The sequence below is a fragment of the Melopsittacus undulatus genome, chromosome 2 (assembly GCF_012275295.1).
Source record: "Melopsittacus undulatus isolate bMelUnd1 chromosome 2, bMelUnd1.mat.Z, whole genome shotgun sequence".
NCBI classification, from domain to species: Eukaryota; Metazoa; Chordata; class Aves; order Psittaciformes; family Psittaculidae; genus Melopsittacus; species Melopsittacus undulatus.
The window spans coordinates 73,384,274-73,405,142 of NC_047528.1; the positions used below are offsets into that span (position 1 = coordinate 73,384,274).

At 40.7% G+C, this 20,869-nt stretch overlaps 1 protein-coding gene across 2 annotated transcripts in view; it reads left to right on the forward strand.

The window, feature by feature from the left end:
- The window catches only part of CLCN4 (chloride voltage-gated channel 4), a 41,551-nt gene that overhangs the window by 10,929 nt on the left and 9,753 nt on the right, over window positions 1–20,869 (forward strand). For both annotated transcript variants that reach the window (XM_031051134.2, XM_005151428.3), the window contains exons 2-10: window positions 1,422–1,573; window positions 1,888–1,987; window positions 7,057–7,244; window positions 12,185–12,307; window positions 13,884–14,090; window positions 14,183–14,263; window positions 14,790–15,335; window positions 17,468–17,654; window positions 20,188–20,586. In XM_031051134.2, the coding sequence (XP_030906994.1) occupies window positions 1,430–1,573; window positions 1,888–1,987; window positions 7,057–7,244; window positions 12,185–12,307; window positions 13,884–14,090; window positions 14,183–14,263; window positions 14,790–15,335; window positions 17,468–17,654; window positions 20,188–20,586 (1,975 nt within the window). In that variant the 5' untranslated portion in view covers window positions 1,422–1,429. The remainder of the gene's footprint in view (window positions 1–1,421; window positions 1,574–1,887; window positions 1,988–7,056; window positions 7,245–12,184; window positions 12,308–13,883; window positions 14,091–14,182; window positions 14,264–14,789; window positions 15,336–17,467; window positions 17,655–20,187; window positions 20,587–20,869) is intronic.

Here is a 20,869-nt window from a genome sequence, read left to right on the forward strand (position 1 = left end):
ATGGACACAGGATCTCTGACCACACTGAGGGACACAACTGCCACTTTCTCATGTGTAGGTTCAACCAATAGCAAACCTGAAAATGTATCCTAGAGGCACGTGCACCATTAATAGCTCTTCATTTGGTGTGAATGGTGAAGTTTGTTTCTTGTCATGGTCTCCATGCTTGCTTTGTCAGGTCTGTGTCTCTGTATTTTGTTTCCAGTTTTCCCTGGTTTTTCTATAGTTTCCCAACTGACAAGGTCCACAATTGGACAACCTTGCTGGAATAGACATTCTCACACTGCCACATGTCCTCATCAGTGTGTGTGACTGGCCAGGCTTCGTTCCCATCTCTGCCTCCCTTATTATTTGTGCCAAATTTGTGTCCCTCCATGTTCTTATTCAGGCTTCCTTATTTGCTTCTTATCCCTTGTTACATTAAAAAAGGTCCTTGACCTTACCTTTGAAGGAGCAGGCACTCTCCTGCCATGCACCCTTACACACATCTTTGTTTCCAAAGGCAGCCTCAGTTGTTCTTACAGTCCAAATACCAGATGTTCAGATGGCCAAAGTTAGATGAATCCAGCCCTGTCTGCCTAAGCTACTTCATTTAATAGCTTCTCATGCTGCTAAGGGCTCTTCTCATTGGGAATGATGTCAGCCATTTCTGGAGCTTGTCATATTAGTGAGTACTTTGGGACCTGATCTTTAAAGGAGATAACAGTCATTTTTGTACCTAGCCAGATGTTGCTGAGCTTGCTGTGGGAAAGAGAGATTCAGTGGTTATGAGCTAACTTCTTCATGCTTTCTTATGTGGACTGCATGAACAAGGTATAGTTTCCAAGCCTGCAGAGCAATGTGTATCTGTGTTTCTCTGTTTTAATATCTTCTTATATATATTATTAATGTATTGAGCTTTGCCTTCTGAGCAATGGAAGGAAAGCGGATCAGTTCAGGGAGCTTTGAGTATGCAAAACTAGACAGCACTGCAGTGCTATGATTAATGTTGCACATAAAATCTGCAGTTCATGATGAATGGTGAATTCTACTGTATTTGTTTTCTGAGCTGGTGGGCTTGCTTTCTCGGTGATCTCCCCGCAGGCAGGGCACTTCCTCCAGCATGGGATGAGGATGGGCAGAAGAAGCCCAGAACCACTCTGGGGTTTGAGGCTGTGTTTTCAGGAAAGCTGATATTCCTGCACTTGGATCCTGTGAGTTTTGTGTGTGCTTTTTAGTGTTTGCTCAGCTACTGAAGTAGTCTTCAGCAAAACACTTTTTCTAGTGGCAATGTATGGATTTCAGTAAGCACCCACCAGGACTGCTGACTCAGGCTGTCTTGACTCTGTGGTTTGTGGAGGTATTTTGGAGAACTTGGTTCTGAAAGACCTGGCAAAGGTGCATGAACTTATTCACATACTTGTTTTTCTCTATACGTACAGACCCTAATATGGTCAATGCAGGAGACATGAATGGTTCTGGCAACCTGATGGATTTTCTGGATGAGCCTTTCCCCGATGTTGGAACTTACGAAGATTTCCACACCATTGACTGGCTGCGGGAGAAATCACGCGACACTGACCGCCACAGAAAGGTAAAGCTGTCAGCCCTTCATGCGTTTCAGCCCGAGTTACAGCAATCCTGGTGGCAAGAAAAACAAGCACTTCTACAAAGTTACTGCTTCCTGCCTTGTTGTATGACTTGAGGAGAAGTATGGATGTGGCATGTCTTTAGTTTGTAAATAGGAAAGGGCTTCTGGCAACTTAATCAGCAGAGCTTCTCTGAAAAAAATGACTGAGTAGAGAAATTGTGCACACTTTCTAGGAGGCTGAATATCTGTTGTTTTCAACACTACACCCTAAAGCTGTGTTAGCCTGTATTGGCAACATGTCTATGTTTAAATTTCAGATTACAAGCAAAAGTAAGGAATCCATATGGGAGTTCATCAAGAGTTTGCTGGATGCTTGGTCAGGATGGGTTGTGATGCTTCTCATAGGACTACTGGCAGGTATGTGTGTGTTAGCATTACAGTTATGCTCAGAACCATCTCACCCAAGTTTGCTGTAGTGCCATCTGTTTCTCTTTTTACTTTGGGGTCTCTCTACTGATGTTTCAAGCTAAAAAGGCAGCTATGCACCCATGCAGTTATAATTCTTAATAAAAATAGCCACTTGCAAAGCCTTCTGAGTATAGTTGACCTAGAAAAAAATGTTACACACCAGTAGAGGGATTTTTCTATTGCTTTTGGAAACATGCATCTGGTTGCTTTATACTCAATGGGTTGCTTTGACTTTCTGAATCTTAGATGCACCAAAATCAGTTTCATTGTTAGGATTTTTTTTCTTGTCTTCACTTACTTTAATTCTGCAAGTAGATATTATGATGTGGGGAAAATGTTGGCTGTAGGCACTCAAAGGGGAGCTTTGTAAATTGCAATATCCACTGGCTTATCTTCCTTATATATGTATGAAGAGAAAATATAGTTTCAGTCTCAGTTTCAGATCTGCTTCCAGGCCAGACAGACATTACATATTTAGCAGCCTGCTTAAACTCAGATGGCAAATTCATTAATTCCCCAAACTTCTCCTGTCTTCTGCTCAGTTTAGCACATCTTCCAACTTGGAAAGCTGCACTTCTCTAACCAAGCTGAAAGAGCTGCCATTTCTTATGCTTTTTCAGTGATGTCAGGGTGCTCTTCTATCATGCTGCTTGGTAAAAGTATAATGGGAAGTTTCACAATCTCCATGTGATGTGAATCTGCTGCTTACCAACTGTCAAGTTAATACATTTATTACAGTTGAGCAGGAGCTTCAGGAGTACTGGGGATGTTCTTGAGAAAAAGTTGGTGAAGTGTCATTTTTGGCAAATTATGTTATTTTGTAGAGATAGATATATTTGTTTCCACAAAAGCTTTGATAGGAGGGTGAGATTGGAAGAGAATCTGATAGACTATGTACTACCAGGACTGCTGAATTCTTCCTGAAAAACAGGATTACCCTTATCTGGGATAGAGAATTATGCTTGAAATAAAGTTAGAGCAAGCCCTTGAGGGCTCTAGTCACCTCTTGCAAGCTTGTTGGTAATCCCTTCACTCCTGTAGGGAAGTTGGTGTACACTCACAGACTTCTACCCCAGAAGCTTTGTTTCAGTTCAAGTATGCAATGAAATCTCATGCTGAAATCCTCAAGGCTGTTGAAAGCTGACCTCTGGTAAGCCCTAGTGCTGCCCTGAAGTATGTCCATCTTGGGAATGGTGGTCAAGGGCAAGCTGCAGCCAAGATACGTTAGGTTTTGCAACGTTTTCAGTTACAAGGATGCAGAGCAACGTGGTTTGTCTCAGAGTCAAATCAATTTAGTTGGTTTTTAGACTAAAAGGACAAGGACTTGTGAATCAGCTGGAGAACAAAAATCACCTGCATGCTCACGATCTGGGCTGAACCCTGCAGACTTTCTGCTTAGCTTTCTGTGTTTTCAGTGTTTCTGGGGCAGGGCAAAGATCCCAGCCTCAGCAAGGGGTCAACACACCTTTGATGAGTGGGGTGGGAGGGGGGTTACTGGTGCATAGATAAGGTTTCTTAAGCAGGTTTCAGGAGGAGTAAATGAGGTTGGTGGCTCAGTCAGGACGCACTTTGTGTCATTTCCTTCTCTACTTGAAATACTGCCTGCTCAGAGAAGCTGTCCTGCCATCTGTGGTTCCATGGGGTTACATGGACCAGACTGGCTCCTCCATGGTCCCTCTTGTCCTGCACAGGCAGAAGCTACTGCAGCTCCAAGGGGAGCTGTATGTTTTGAATAACACCAAAGTATATTGAAAATGTAGCAGCAGCCATTTAGGCTCAGACCAAAGTTTCATGACTGATTGTGGACACTTAAATTAGATTGAGTGGAGCCCATTGCTGCTGCTGCAGTCTGATACAGCTAGCTCTTTTGGAGATATGTGCCTATAGGGTCTCAAACCCCTCAGGTGCTACATGGAAGGAGAATATGGTGCGTAACTCTGTCATGTGGCTGGAAATGATGTCTTAGGCTTCTAGAAGTGATGTCTTAGGAGCCAGAGCTTGCTCATTTCAGGAAGGGGAAAAGAGCAGTAACACAAATGCTGTTTAGTGTGGAGATCATATGAAAAGTGCTCAACAGTATGTGCCAGAAAAAGATGCTGAGCAATACCTGGGGCCGTCTTTAACAGAAAGGTTATACTTTCTGGAGAAATACAAAGCAACTTATGGGGAAATTAACCTAAAAATTCTAGGTGTGGGTGCCAATTTTTAAGGCATTTTTCATCTGTAAGGAATTCTGAGTTTCTACTGTGGCCATCCTGCCAGCAGACCAATGGGCATCGCTCCACCTAACAATTATTACTAGTCAACTGAACTATGTGCTATATATAGATCACCAAGAGTCTGTGTTTTCTAAACTGTGTGGCACAAAGTACTATTGTACTAATGCTGAAATGCTCTGGAGCTGATGGTGCAAAAAAACCCCTTTGCAATTCAGTGCTGTGCCACTTGGGTGTTGCTATTTTCTGGCACAGGTGCATCAGGAAAACTATGTTTTCAAAGCAAAGTTTTAGCATTCTTATTAGGGCATTGTAAAGGAGAAGTATTGGCCAAGGATAAGCATAATCTAAAGGAAAAGGAGAGATGCAAAAGGCTCATATCTAAAATGAAGTTCAGCATTTCCTGACTTTAGAGTGCTTCACTGTTTTTCATTCCAGGCAGATTACATAGAAGGGGGAACAAGTTCGATTCCTTTAGTGGGAGGAGTAGTGAGTTAAATTTATGTTTTATTGCAGTCTAGTCGACCATGGTAAGCACAAGGAACTAAAGTGTTGACTTTCTGAGGTGCTGAACAGTCTGCAACTCCCATTAATTTCATTCAAAGTTGCAATGACTCAGAACTTTGAAAACTCTAGTCCTGGTCATGCATCTTGTGAAGATTCACTATTGCACTATTATCTTGTAAATGGTGGTCCTCCTCTCTCATTATTCTTTTCTCTGTAAAGCATGTGTAGTAAATTGCATGTCACATTTTCCTCCTTATGTAGATCCCAAAGCATTTGGCAGAAGGGATTAGATCAGCTGCAAATTAAAGACATTTTCCTAGAGGTACTGGGGTGAGCATGAGCTTGTTACATTAGAGAACTGAATTCTTGTTCTTTGCTCTGTTTACTAACTTTATTGGGGAAAAACATTCAAAAGCCTATCTGCCTTTGAACCTTCTTTGCACTCTATGAAGCATTAATACTCAGTTGCCTGGTTAAGTGTGATGTGAGCTTTGAACATTGGGTCAGCTATAGAGGATGATAAAGGTCCATGGAGAGATGCAAGAGGCACAGCATTTGATGCTCATGTCCAGGAGATGAGGATTCTTTGTACAGTTTCCTGAAACTTTCAGAAAACTGGAGGAGAATGTAGAGCTTGCTGCAAAGCTCAGTAAGCTGCGCACATTGACGTTACCAGCAGCACAGTGATGTATCATCATCTAAGAATATGGTTCATTGTTTCCATAGAAACTTGGGAAAATGGAAGCGAGCAAGCAAGAGAAAGGCAAGGTCTTAATGAAAGAAAATAATTGGTACAAACGTCATTGCTCCCTTCTGCAGCCTTTTTGGGTGATCTTTAGTGTATATCTTAATTCTTCAGAGTATTCCCATACAACAAAAAGACTTCACTGTTACCTAGTCACGTTGCTGGTCAGTGTGGGGACAAGGATCCTTCTTAAGGGGGTGAGAATATTTACTTATATGTAAGCCTTTTCGAACACTAGTGTTTTTTTTCTTTCCTATAGAGTAAAAGATAAGTTACATGTGCCTGCATTATTTGAAATGAATTTTAATTTTGAAATTAAATTAAATGAAATATTTACCTCCTTCACACAAATGAAACCCAGAAAACTTTAGTTCCAGGTCAAATAAACTGGCTCCTGAACTCACCTGTGTGCCCCAGCTGCTAGGAGAAAGGGGAGCAGCCCCCACCACTGCTTCATGTAATGGAGCCACAAAGCTAAAAGTTTTGGAAACGCTAAACCACTTTACATTGCCAAAGCATTGTTTTTCAGTGGTTTAGCCCCAGTAAATCTTTCAAATCCATTATTGGTTTCCTGAAATTGCACTAAAAATGACAAAAATAATGATGACTTTACTTTCCACTGTATATGAGAGGGGTGTGGAAAATACTAAAGGACTCTTCAATCAGTTGGTGGACTAATGCTTTCCAGAACCCCCGGACATGCAGACCGAACAGAGGTCCGCCGTTCCGTGTTCTGGTTGCTCCCAGCCTTCCCCTTCCTGCTGGTGCTGGATTCGGGAGGACACATCTGATCCCGGGGGCTGAGAATTACTTCTGGTGAACAAATGCCCCAGAAAAACAGGATTTTCTTTTCTTGTGTCTGGCCCCGCAAGTTTTCCCGTATCTGTGTCCGGTGGCCACCGGGTGTCACTGTAACTCTGTATATACTGGGGAAAATCTGCAAGGAATCAGCTAGCTACGGCAAGGTTTTGAAGGATAATTTTATTCTGCATTCTCGGGTTGCTAGTGAATGTACATATCGAGAGCCTGATTCCGCTAAATTCATAAGTCAGAATCCATATTGTTTCTGTGCTGAAATAGTCATTCTAAAATATTGCAGTAAAGCTGTAGGAAAACATAATGTGTCCTCCTCTCCCCTATACCTGAAATACAGAATGTGGTTTGAGATCTGCAGCTCAGGATGCATATACAGATGCCGTGTGAAGTCCTCCTTATCTCAGTCAGATGCTACCCCTACCTGGAACAGACTGGAGGATCAGGCCCTATATCAGTTATGCCTTCTCTACTTGGCAGTCGGTCAATATGAAAATGATAGCATCTAAAATAAAAGGCTGATGAGAGAGTATTGAAGGTCAGACAACAAGCTGGCTGTTTCTCTGCACACATGTTATTGCCCTCCATTCTTTGGTATATTCATGCTTACATTGCAGCTGCTTCCTCAAATCATGTTTTTTTTTTTTTTTTTTGCTGTTGTTATAATTAGATTTATTTTCCTTGCAACTTGATATTTTTTAGTGCCACAGTTTCTTTTTCTGCATTTCTTTTCCCAGGCACATTAGCCGGAGTGATAGATTTAGCTGTGGATTGGATGACAGACCTGAAGGAGGGGGTCTGCCTGTCTGCCTTCTGGTACAGCCACGAGCAGTGCTGCTGGACGTCTAATGAAACGACATTCGATGACAGGGACAAATGTCCCCAGTGGCAGAAATGGTCTGAACTTCTTGTAAGCCAGTCTGAGGTATGGGAGACCTGCGGTCACAGCAGGCCAGCAATGCCTTTTTTCCTGCTTCCTGATGTTCTCTCCAGAGAGTTGCTCTGAAAGAGAAAGTAATGAACCAAGTACACTGCAAAAAGAGACATTTCCACAACCATTATCTACTTAACTTGGAAGAGGTCCTATTGTTCCAGTGTCATGTATGATGAAAAACTGCAAGATCGCTCTCTTTTTATCAGTATTGAAAAAGTGTTTCATAACACTCATAATCACCAGGGAACCTGAGCTGTTATCCAATTTTTGTCTTTTAAACACAATTTTATGGGACAGAAATGGTGATCCCTGACAAATACATTTAAGAGGAAATGTTTGGGATTGCAGATGGTTTTTTTATGTATTCAAATGCTGTGAGTGGTAGTGGGAGCTGTGTAAGATCTGCATAACAAAAATTGAATATGACATGGATGTGGGACGAATGTGACTTTGAAGAGAACTAGCCAAAGTATGTAATGTGGCTTTTAAAAAGGTATCTGGTAGTGCAGTTTGGTCAATAATAAGAGAAGAAAATATACACTTCTGTGGTATAAATAACCTCCAGCCAGGCAATTAAAAAATGGGTGATGTGGAGAGGTTGTCTCGGGTCTTCCCCTAGTGTGGAGGTGGTCTGGTGCTGCAGAATGAGGGCACCTTCATCACCACACAAGTTTGTCATTCACGTTTCATTCTGTGTTGCTTCAGGTTTACAGTACAAGCTGTATCTGTGAATATGTATAGCCCAATTTCCATAGTTCTGAAAAGCCATAGTGAAAGTAGTGGGGTGCACCCTCTTCCTGAATATTCCCACCATTTAATGGCAGGCAAAAATCTCTGCACCATTGCCAGTCCACAGTGCCAGCCCTCCCTTTGCCAGAGGTTTGCTAGGTTCGCACTAGTCTTCATCAGCAGATGGTTTGTGTGGTTGTGTCTGTAACAGTGAAGAAATATTACCCTCATATAAAGTTGCAGGGCTGGGGATGATGTTGTAATTTAAGAGGACAAAAATATGTGGGAAGGGGAAAAAGAAGAGACTGTTAAAATTGTTATGGGATTTGGAAATCCTGTGCATGTGTTTGACACGCTGTTACTCCAAAAGGCTGGAATATAAAAACAGAGGATATCTTGCAGAAAATTTATTGCTTTTGGCTGCTACTTAAAATCAGCAGTCATGACTGTTGTATGCTGTGGCCTATAGGGAAGGTATCAGCTAGGAGGGCACTGTGAAACTTTACTGTGTTCACACTGAGCTTCTCATGCCCTAGTCATGGTGAAAAAAAGTTCATCTTGGCTTAGTTTTGGGCTCTTTCTCAAAACAAATGGGCCTCTAAGATCTGTGGGGTTTTGGCTGTCATGGCCCAATGAATGCTATGAATATTAATAATACAGTTGTCTGTTGCTGTTACACTGCAATCACAGGCAAAGCCCAACAAAAATGTAAATATGGAAACTAAAAATTGTTTGGTAGCAAAAGTCTCAGGATTTGGGAAAGTTTTGCATGATTTCTGTAGCTATAGAGGTCTTGAGGAGAGGGATCAAAATACACTGAATTTGACTGGGATTCAGGATAATTTTCTGGATTTGTTTTGGTTTGGTGGTTTGTTGTTTTTGTGGGTTTTTTTTTTTCATATTGCTTCACTTTGTGCCTGACATTTGCATAACAGCCCTTACAAAACAGCAGTGGACAGAAGGACTAATTTGGAGCACATTTTAGACAAAAGTGCTTTGGGACAGTTTCCCTAAAGGTACTTTGGTCAGGAATGTCTTATCATAGCCAACTAAACTGACATGCTGAGGACTAAGATTTAGATCTGTTCTTCCATGTGATTTTGACAACTTATGGCTATGATAAACCATGTACGTATGTTCTGACTGAGAATTGTGACATGTTCCATGGTATCTCTTGAAAAATGTTTTAATTTTAGTCCTATAAAATGAGCCCAAAGCAAAGTCTTGATGTAAATTATTATGGAAAACATAATAGCCCATCAGACACGTATCAGGCTAAGTTTTTTTCCCTGATCACAGCTTGTAGGTGGATGATATACTTCATCTCTCTGGTCCTGAGCTGCTTTCAAAGAGCAGATGAAGTGGGGTTTTTTTTTTGATCCAAGGCTGTTTCAAACCCTCAAATTCACTGGAGGAGGGGATGTGTTAAATCACATCAGATGCCACCCACTTCATATAGATCACTGGCAAGTATCTGGTGACCCGGACCTTCCCCTGTTCTGCAAATCCAGCTAGGTCCCAGCCTCAGCTTCATTAGAATTGAGGACCACATTTCTGGTGCCTTACAGCTATCCAGGGTAAAGGAAAAGACCCCAAATCTTCCATGTCTTGTGATGCTGTATCCAGCAACAGATTGTATTCCCATCTCAGGGCTTCTGGATCTCCTGTCACAAAGCTGAGACCTGCAAGACAAGGAAGCCCCTTTATACCTGGAATACAGTTTTGCAGCCTTGAATCTCTGTCTTGAGTGCCCTGAGGAAACACATTGATGTAACGTCCACAGGAGGGAGTCTGCAAACTGTGAGATTCCCCAGCAGAGTTACAGTAGAGCTTTGGGTCTCTGCTGGAAACAAACACTGGAGAGCATCCCGAGGGATGTGGTTTATTTCAGCATTCTGAGCTTGTGAGGGTTGTTTTCTGTTGTGTTCCATTTGTACCTGAGCTGTACTGACACCAGATCTGAAATACTGCTTGGTCTCACAAACTGAAGTACAACATTTTTCTCAGTTCCCATACTTGCTCTGTTACTGTTGTTGCCAGGGTAAATCCTTCGAGCCACTAGCAGAGTGAAAAAGGTCTTGGCAGGATCATCTTTACTGGTGAGCTTTTTTGGTCTCTGATTCCAGTGTACATGCCTAAGACTGATTCAGGGCCTTAGTAATGAGTGGCATGTAAATGAATGAGAAATGAGCCATTTGCTAGACTGAGTTACTATTACTTCACTTCCCAAAGGTTTGGGTTTTTTCATTATTATTAATCATTATAAACTGCTGCAATTGGACCTGCAGAATGCCAGATATCTGGAAAATGTAACAGTGAGAGTTGTCCCAGAGACTGAACTCACCATATAGACTCTTGTGGGGTCCTGCCACAGTGTGCTAGGTGTATGTGTGACTGCAGTAATACGTTGATGCAGTATTCATCAGATGTGAAAGAAGTAGTAAAAAGAAACAATGTTAATTTGATTCCAGTGAATCTAGAAACAAAACTACAGCTTTCACTCAACCTTGTAGGACTGAATTGTTGTAACAGCGCTGGTCTTCTTTGGAGTTACTCCAGTTCACACTGACAGAAGAATTTTGCCCTGGGGCAACATGTACAGAGTTTTCTCTACAGGAAGAGTAAATATTGTCATAGCTGTTTGTAATTGAAAGCACTAGGATAAGACATTCATGAAGACAAGACTGTCTTCAGCTGTAGCAACAAAGATCCATGGTTACTACAGACAAATGTCAATCACTGTAAGTGCGGGATCCATGACTGCTCAGTCTCAGGGCACTGGAGGATGGCATTGTATTGCTGCTGTTATTCTGCTGTTATCAGCAAAGCCTGCTTCAGCAAGTACAAGAGGACCTTAACAAATTGTTGTTCTTCCAAATAAATCCATAAGGATAAGAGCAATGGTTCCCTTGCTGTCTTTTCACATGGACAGAGACCTGGAAAATGAAGCTAGCAAGCATCCATGCCAAAAGTTGATTCCTTGAAAGTTTGTAAATAGGGAGTCTTCTCAGCTCTAGACTTTTTATGACTGGGAACTGTGTTTTGCCAGCTCTGTTAACTGAAGACACAATACAAGTGATTAATGTCTGTTTTCCTGCTTGATTTATCATAATATTGATATCCAGGCTGCTGTTCTGCAGAGCAAAGATAGGGGCCCCCATGTTCTTGAGCAGCTGGGATTGCATCCGGTAGGAAGAGTTCACTTAAAGGTGAAGGATTCATACCAATTCATGCCCTGAAGTTCATCTTGGTTTTTATTCTGTAGTGTCACATTGCTAGAGGAGATTATTTGAAGGCTTAATCTCCTTAAAAAGGCTTAATGTGTATCAGTTTGATACCTCTGACTAGATTCTATTTTGTATGTGTAGGTAGAGTGCTTGAAATTAATCTAAAAACTATGGTTTTGACTTAGCCACTGGAGACAGGTAGAAAGCTTGAAGGTCACTACTGACTATGGCTTCACTATGGCACTGCACGGTCAACTGTTGCTAATTATTATTGGCATTTCCATTCTGTCAGCAAAGCAAAGCTATTCAGTTTGAAGATAGGTTTTATTATTGGCTAGAATGCTTTTAAAATATCAGGGCAAAAATGACTGAGATGTGTCTGAATGGGATCTGCCAAGCTATTGTGTTTGTAAACGTTTTTCAACCCTATCATAGACAGCATCATGTAGAAGGAAAGGATTTATTTATGATTTTATCCTTACCATTTATGAACTAGCTACTGATATACACAGAGGTGTCGTTTTAAAAGATCAGCATCTGCATGGAGAGGTAACCTTTTAATACCAGCCCTCAGAAAAAGATGTATCCCTGTCACCCATCATGGGATGAACACAGCAGCTTCCATCATTAGGTGCTCTTTTATCACCAATTATTTTTGCTCTTACAACAGATTTGTTTGACATTTTGCAGCTTTTTGCGGTTGGCTTAATTTTTAAGTCCTTGAAAGATACTTTTAAGGTGTTTGGGTCCCTTGCAAACAGACTGTATGGACCAGGCTAGGTATATATTAGGATGCTTCTCCTTTCCATGAGTAATAAAATTGTTGGACTATACAAATTTCTCCTTCCTGAAGAAAAGCAACAGCTATCATGTAAATGAAAAGACCAGGTTCCATGCCATCATAATCCCTAGTAGAAGTGTGAGTTTTACCAACTTGCATTTGTCTAACAATGTTTGTTACTGTTATTTTTCTAGGGTGCAAGTGCTTACATTCTAAACTATTTTCTATACATTATGTGGGCTCTATGTTTTGCTTTCCTGGCAGTCTCCCTGGTCAGAGTGTTTGCTCCCTATGCCTGTGGCTCTGGAATCCCAGAGGTGAGTTTCTCTTTGTGGGTGGATATCGAAATACCAAATAAAACAAAGAAATAATAATTTGACACCTTTTCCCAAGTCAGAACTGTCCTGTGAGATAGTGTAGGAACAAGAAGATTGCCTTTCCATCTCATCTGCCTTCATTCCTCTAACATGCCTTTATGGTGCTTACCAAAATTGTTCATTGTAGAAAATGTTCAGATGCCACTGTGGCAGGTTAATGCACATCATACCACACTGCCAGAGCCTGAATTAAAAATCAGCAGCTCTCAGTCATCACTTTATGGGCTCCAAATTTTTGTGGCTGAGACACATACTCACCGTAGGATTCTACAGAATTTTCTTTGGGTTAAATTACTTGGGCCAGTTACAAACTCAGTCATTTTCTAGTCTAGGCTTTAAACAAAACCAAAATAAAATGAAGAGGGAAGCTACAAAGCTAAGGTTTCCTAAGCTCCTGAAGATCCAAATGCCAATCATTTGGGATGCCGGAAAAGTGTCTGGCTTTCATCTTCTACAAACTGTGTCCTTGTAGACAATGTTATGCTGTTGTGCCAGCATTATGACAGCCAAAAATCTTACTTGCTTTCCAATATTTTACATACTGAGTGTCAGCCCATATTTAAGCTGTTAAAATGAGGAATCCTGTAATTCAAGATTTTTTCAATCAGAGAAGACTTCTGTTAGAAGTGCTGTAGGATCACTGGGATTAGTAAGAATCTGGCAGACAGAATCAACAGCCCAAATTTTAGGAATCTTGGCATATTCTTTTTTTTTTCATCTCTAGGAGAAGCATTCAAATATTTCATGGTTGATTAGCACATCCCCTCCCCCGTAATTTGAAATATTATATAATTTCCATGTTTCAAATTCTGCACGTGTGTGTTACGTATTTGATATATATAATGTTGACATATACATGTTTTTTAAGTTTTTGTGGTTAACTGTAAATCTAGTTTCTAAGTGATAAATATCTCATGTGAGGTGATGCTCAGTTTCAGCCTGTTTCCAGGGCTACAGTCCAGACCCAAACCCCACCCTGGAGCCTTGTGTCATGCATGTACATTGAGCTGCATTCTAGCCACTCATATGCAAAATTAAGAGGAAATCTGTAAAAATAAGATCTCCTGGACTTTCTCATTTCATAACATTTGCCTGCTTTTATGGCATGGCCTTTCCAAATACTGAGAACTCTTTTTGTCTCTCGTTTTAACTGGGAAAAGTCTGTGGTTGTTTATTTACTTCTTTTTCAGCTTTGTTAAAGTTGAGTCTAGTTTAACTCTGATCTGTAAGCCAAGGAGATACGTAAGGGTTTCATATTTCTATTGATCTCTGTGAGACTCCTTACCAAAGCGGGGGACCACCCGTAACAAGAGTAAAAGTGTGTTCTGCTTAACCCCTGCTCAAATATCGCTGTGGGAAAGTTGCCCTACCTATGGTTACTTTCTCTCCCTCACTGTCTCTTTTCAAGCATTCTGCAATTTCTTTATTTTAACTCTGCTGGAATTTTAATTCCATGTGCAAGTTCAGAGTAGAAAAGGTTTCTTAAGCTCTTCAACATGTTCTTCCTGCTTTCCAGATAAAAACCATCTTGAGTGGGTTCATTATTAGGGGCTACCTGGGAAAGTGGACACTTTTAATCAAAACAGTCACCTTGGTTCTGGTGGTATCTTCAGGCCTCAGCCTTGGGAAAGAGGGGCCGTTAGTCCACGTGGCCTGTTGTTGCGGAAACTTCTTCAGCAGCCTTTTCTCCAAGTACAGCAAGAATGAAGGAAAGAGAAGAGAGGTGAGGTTGGCTCCCATCATCTCTAATTTCCCTGTCCAAACACTTGGTGTTTCAAAGGACTCATGCCTTGTATGCAAATATTTGCCTTGTAGGTGCTTTCGGCTGCAGCTGCCGCAGGAGTTTCTGTTGCCTTTGGTGCTCCAATTGGGGGTGTGCTTTTTAGTCTGGAAGAGGTGAGACCTAGCAGTTTGCTTGTTTCAGTAAATATATTTTCATTTGGTACCTTTTTTCTAAGACTCCTCTTTATTTTTCAAATACCTACATGCTCATTTTTCTTCTGAAGCAAAAATTATGTTTGATTTCTAGTAATAAGAAATAAACAGATATTTTAGGCTAATTTGAGTAGAACAACAGCTTTGGCTTTCTGGAAACAAATGAAATGAATCAATTTGGAAATGTATCCCTGTGCTGAGCTTTCTTTAGCTGCCACATGGGCTGAACTATCGAGCATCCTTCTTACCATCTCTAGCCACCAACTTTGGATTTTGGTTTATTGATTTTTAGCTGATTGCTGCTCCCTATCTGAAATCTAAAAGTGCCTTTACTCATGCCTTTGTGAAAACATTCTGCCTGTGGTAAGGACTGGTGTTTCCAGTAAAGTCAGATGTAGAGCCACAGATGAAACACACAGTGATGATAATTAAAGCAAACATTCTCTGTCACACTCATGAAGTGTTTACGGTCTCTGCTTGGTTTTAGGTCAGTTATTACTTTCCTCTGAAAACTCTCTGGAGGTCATTTTTTGCTGCTCTTGTGGCTGCCTTCACACTGAGGTCCATCAATCCTTTTGGAAACAGCCGGCTGGTCTTGTTCTACGTGGAGTACCACACCCCCTGGTACATGGCTGAGCTCTTCCCCTTCATCTTGCTTGGTGTCTTCGGCGGCCTCTGGGGGACCCTCTTTATCCGATGCAACATTGCCTGGTGCAGGAGGCGAAAGACCACCAGACTTGGGAAATACCCAGTCCTGGAGGTCATAGTGATAACGGCTATCACTGCCATCATCGCCTATCCCAACCCCTACACACGGAGGAGCACCAGTGAGCTGATCTCGGAGCTCTTCAACGACTGCGGTGCACTGGAGTCCTCCCAGCTCTGCGACTACATCAATGACCCAAACATGACCCGGCCAGTGGATGACATTCCTGACAGACCTGCTGGCCCTGGAGTCTACACTGCCATGTGGCAGCTCGCCTTGGCCTTGGTGTTTAAAATTGTTATCACAATATTCACTTTCGGCATGAAGGTAAACTGGGGACAGGCACAGAAGCTGTCATGAGCACAAGGCACAGATGGGTTGCCATCAGCAGTTGTGGTCTATCTGGCAGGGCTTGTGTGCCTCTGACCTACATGTAGCCATGCAGGTGTTGATGAGATATCTGCTGGTTCACCTGCCTGCCAGTACCTTGCTTTATGGGCCCCTGTTGCATCAGAGGGATGAGCCTCGCTTTTTCACCTTCTAGTCATCTGCAGTTTTATTAAGTAAAACATAAATCTGGGTGGGAATTTAAATCCATTTTTGCCAATAGGCAAATTCAAAATGATTCCCACTGCAGTAGTCTTTCAGTTCTCTTGGGGATAAGAGTTATTTACACTGCTGTTTGTCTTGTTGAATTAATGTGTTAATGTGCCTAAAGGTAGCTATGCTTGGGGAAATGATAGCTTTAAATTGACTGATTTACACATTTAAAATCTCAGAAAAATATAAAAATAGATGAAAAGCTCTGTTTTTTAATCTTTTAAACCACCATAACTTGGAAAAAAGAGGGGATGAGTGGCAGGACTGATGGATGTATGATTTCATTATTCTGAGTCTGCAGCCTTGTCCTTCTCCTCCCCATAAATAGGTGATGAAAGGTCCAAGAACAATTTATTCAAGGTTTCAGTATACACAAAACTATTAGTGGTGAGTTTTATATGTCTGAATTCTAGAGTCCATATAAAATACATATCTGTCTGCCTATGGTTCCCATTATCTGTGCATTTAGTTTTTGATCTGATTGCAGCAGACAATGGGAAGTTTTTCTAAGTTGTACACTGTAGTTTATATCACACTCAAAGCTAAAGCATCTCATCTTTTTCTTAAATGCTGTGCTTGAACTGAGGATCCATCTTTTAGAAGGTCTTCTACTTAAAATATAATAGGAAATTGTTGGAATTCTGTTTTTCTTTTACGTTTTTCTCCGTCTGAAGACAAGAAATACTGAATGGTAGAAGGTCACTCAGGACCAGTGACTAAGTAAGTCCTGCTGATTTGATGAGCAGGGGGAGCAAGTAGGAGTTTAAGAGAACTTGTATGTTGCAGATAGGTATAATATTTCTGGAGGAAGACTTGGAATAAGGTGCCCTTCACTGCAGAATCTGATTTATGTCTGGCAATCAGTTGTTTTGCATGTTTGTTTGTTTAAAATATTCTGAGTTTGGTTCTTTGTTTAATATGCAGTTCTTTATTTACTCTATATATTTAAAATTTGTTATAAGCAACTGACAGTTTCAGTTACTGTGCAAAAGAACAACTAAGTATCTTTACCCACCAGATGTAGAAGACTCAATCCAAATGTATCAGCCAAATTAACACTATATGGTGGGGGAGATAGTGCTTGCTGTTATCAGCCCTAAGATTTCTGGGCCTTGCTGAGGTTTAGTTTAATTCTCTAGGAAGCTCAAGGCGTATTTTCAGAATTAAAAAGATATAACCATCTTTCAACTCTAAAAATAATAAAAACTCCATGCAAGCCCTTGCCACAGCAATGTAATGATTCATAGAGCTTCCTGGAAAATATATAACAAACTGAGATGAAGAAATAGCTGCCCCTGGGCAATCAGTGTCCTTTCTGTGGATTTTTATTCTGCGTTTGACATTTAATTTAAAATCTGGTCTGATTTAGCCTGAAAGAGTAGTAATAAAACTATAAAGTACTCTGTGTGGTAGAGGGGGTGAAACCAAGACGTGATTTTCAGTTAAGCTAATTCTCAAGCCCATGACAGAACCATCAGCAGCTCCTATCTTCCTGCTGAGAAAGCAACAAAGGCAAAACCAAGAGCTTCTTAACTTTAAAAGCAGACTATTATTCAGAAACACTGTTTAGCTACCAAATTCACTGTAATGCAGCAGGTAGGATTCAAAATTACATTAAAAAAAAAAAAGCATTAGCATTTTATAAAGCTGTTAATACACATAGAGCCACGCAAATTTAGTCACTGCTGAAACCAGTCTTGGACCACAGGGAACATCACTGTAGGCTGCTATAAGGCTATGGCTTTCTGAGCTAACATTTAATAAGGAGATGGGGTTCTCTTACCAGTAATGATTGTTTGATCAATAAGTAAATTACTAGTAATTTTTGTCAAGGTGCTTCTGTGTGTGTTTTATTCAAGATCCCTTCAGGCCTTTTCATTCCCAGCATGGCTGTTGGAGCCATGGCTGGCAGGATGGTTGGGATCGGAGTAGAGCAGCTGGCATATCACCATCATGACTGGATCATCTTCAGGAACTGGTGCAGACCTGGGGCAGACTGTGTCACACCAGGACTTTATGCTATGGTGGGAGCTGCAGCTTGCTTGGGTACAGTATCTGCTGATCATTGGTTCATGCATGAATAATGCTGATGTTCGGGGACCTACAAATTGTTTATGAGGGCTTTGTGTCTGTGTTAGGTGCTATGCTGGCATTTCTGCATGTACTAGAGGGTGAAATCAAGATGTGATTGACTAAAGCATGGGCAACTTTCTCTAGAATGGTTTTTCTAGGGATCTGCCAAGTAGTTAACAACAGAGGCTTGTAGTCACCAATGCCTACTCCTTGCAAAAAAGAAACTCCTGCTAAAACCCACACAGAAATAAAGAAAAGAATTGAAGTTAGGTGACAAGTTTTCAAGGAAGAGAATTTTTGCTTTTTTGTTTGTTTGGTTTGGAGTTGTTTTGTTTTGTTTTTTTGTTCTTGCCCTTTTGATGTAGTGAAATCCACTGAAGCTGGACTAAAGCTGTTTCCATGTTCAGACTGTGCTTTCTCTCAGTGCAAGAAACAAACTTCCCAGTTCTGGCCAAATTTTGAGCTACACAGAGGTAAAAATTATAGGTCTTATTTTGGCTGTGTGTCACATATGGCCAACTGGGCTGTCTCCTGGTTTAGTTTTGACCATAAGCCTATATTTGATTATATCCAATCAATGGGATTTATTGAATATAACAGGAATGATCTGTTAACTATTAAAGCAACATCATTGGATAATACCTGACATATCAAATTTCTGGTCTTAGATGAAACAGGAATGCTACAAGCATATCATCTGAACATGTTTTTTTGCCTGATCACACTTTTCCCCTTCTGTACTTGCATGTTCTACCTCCTCTTTTTGTTGCTGTTGAAACAAATATCAGATGATGAAATAATAGTGGGGAAGTATAAGACATGATTAATATTATTGGGTAGACTTGAAATGGAAGATATATTCAGATAAAAGCTAGAGAAATTTCAGCCTTGGAGTCTCATATTTGAAAAGCAGGATCACTTGTGCAGTCAGTTATAGAGGAAGAAAGGAAAGGTGGGATTTGCTTGCCTAAATTTAATGTCTGTACATAGATGTCAGCAGCTGAGCTAGCTGTGTTGATACCCTTCACAGGCAAAACAGAAAAATGAGATACTGGAATGATCAGTATTACCTGGCAATAGACATCTAAAACCAGGAAAATTAGCATATGAAAACATTTTTGGCCTCAAAAATGCTTGTTTTCCTCCATAGATTATAAAGGCAACCTGAATCACCTCTTTTGATGTGAACACCTACAGCAGTGTAGGCACATTAAATAACTAGGATGAATCTTACTGTCAAAACCACTAAAACACTTCCTCTTGTCCATAAGTGACCTTAATGTTCATAAAACAAATGATGCACAAAAATTTTGGTCTTGTATTGCATTTGATCTTCTAGTCAGCAATGACTTTCTCTTTAAAAGTTCCAGATCAAGGTGCAGTGACCTTAATGGTATGGTGAGACATACACCAGAATGGTCACTGCTCATTCTTAAGCTCAAGACCTGTCTCGCCTAAAGTAAGAGATACAGAGTAAGTATTAAATGCTCCTTACTCTAGTATCTGCTCTCAGCTTTTCAGAGTCAGAAGTTTAAAGGCATTCCCCAGATGAAAGTCATATCCGGATCATCACATTAAATAGTCAACAATTTAATTTTCCTGTGTGCTGCTAGATTAAAAGCATATTTTAATGACCTGTTTCTGATTTCTCTCATCTAAAATGGTGCTGTATTTTGAGGCCTAAAAATAGTAGATTTATTACATTTACCTTTTGAACAGAGGCAAAGAAATGTTACCTAATAATTCAGTGATATACATGTACTTGTCTGCAGTTATGTGATTATTTTTATCCTTTAATGTAAACTGAAGGAATAAGGAGCTTGCTTATGAAATTAATACATAAAGACTAGTTTGAAAAGTACAGCTACAAGCCTGTCTGCAGCTGCATGCCTATATGGCCTCAGAACAAGTTGTATGCAGTTCAAACTGTATATTAAACTGGTATCAAAAGCTAGGGTTTAAGCTGTAACATAGCTCTTGCAGTGGCCCTAAACTATCTTTACATAGGATTTTGTAACTGTGTCATACCCAAAGATAATGCTTAGCTTTCGCTCCAGTATGAATGCAATTGGTTAATCAATATGAAGTCCAGCTGCCAATGCTCCTACCTGACCCTCTCATGGTACTCATCTGATTCTTGGAGTTATTTCAGAGGGCTAATGGCAGGATTCGGTTTTAGTTTCTCAAGTATCCAATACAGCTGATTTTTTTAGCATGCTTTCTAGTTTGATAGCTCAGTCTTTTAACATTCATTATTTGCTTTCCAGTGTTATCATCTTTGGCTTGAGCAAGTTCACTCAATCTTTTTGATGAAAATTGCAGTAGATTAATATTCTCTTTCTTCAGTGAAATAAGCCCAAGAATACTTCACAAAGTATAAGGGAAAGTACTCAGCATGAATAATCTCATGCCTTTGTGAGTGCAAGACTCAAAAATGTAAATGAGTTGCTTAGTATGTATACTTCAAGAGCACAGAGGGAAACTTGACTGCTTTCCTTGTTGGCAGGTGGTGTTACTCGAATGACGGTCTCTCTGGTGGTGATTATGTTTGAGCTAACTGGAGGCCTGGAGTACATCGTACCTCTTATGGCTGCAGCTGTCACAAGCAAGTGGGTGGCAGATGCCTTTGGGAAAGAAGGGATCTATGAAGCTCACATTCACCTGAATGGCTACCCATTTCTGGATGTGAAGGATGAATTCACCCACCGAACCCTGGCAACTGATGTCATGAGACCAAGGCGTGGTGAAGCTCCTCTCTCTGTTCTGACACAGGACAGCATGACAGTGGAGGATGTTGAGACACTAATCAAGGAGACTGACTACAATGGCTTTCCAGTTGTGGTTTCGAAAGACTCAGAGAGACTTATTGGGTTTGCACAGAGACGAGAGCTGATTCTTGCAATAAGTGAGTATCAGTGTACTGTATGTTGGTGGGAAAATTGCATGGAGTGAAGATGCAGAGCCCTCACTTTAAAAGCAAAAAGATCAGATGCTGTCTGAAGCAAGTCAGAGAAGTTAGGGCAGCTGAATCTTTTGATTCAGGTCATAAATGGCAACATGGCTGAATGGGCTTGCTGGGAGATGTGTGAAAATGTCTAGCTATGGACTGATAACAAAGAAATCAGTTAAGAATAAACTCAGCAAATATTTTAGATCAAAACACTTTCCTGTTCGAAAACTGTTTCTTT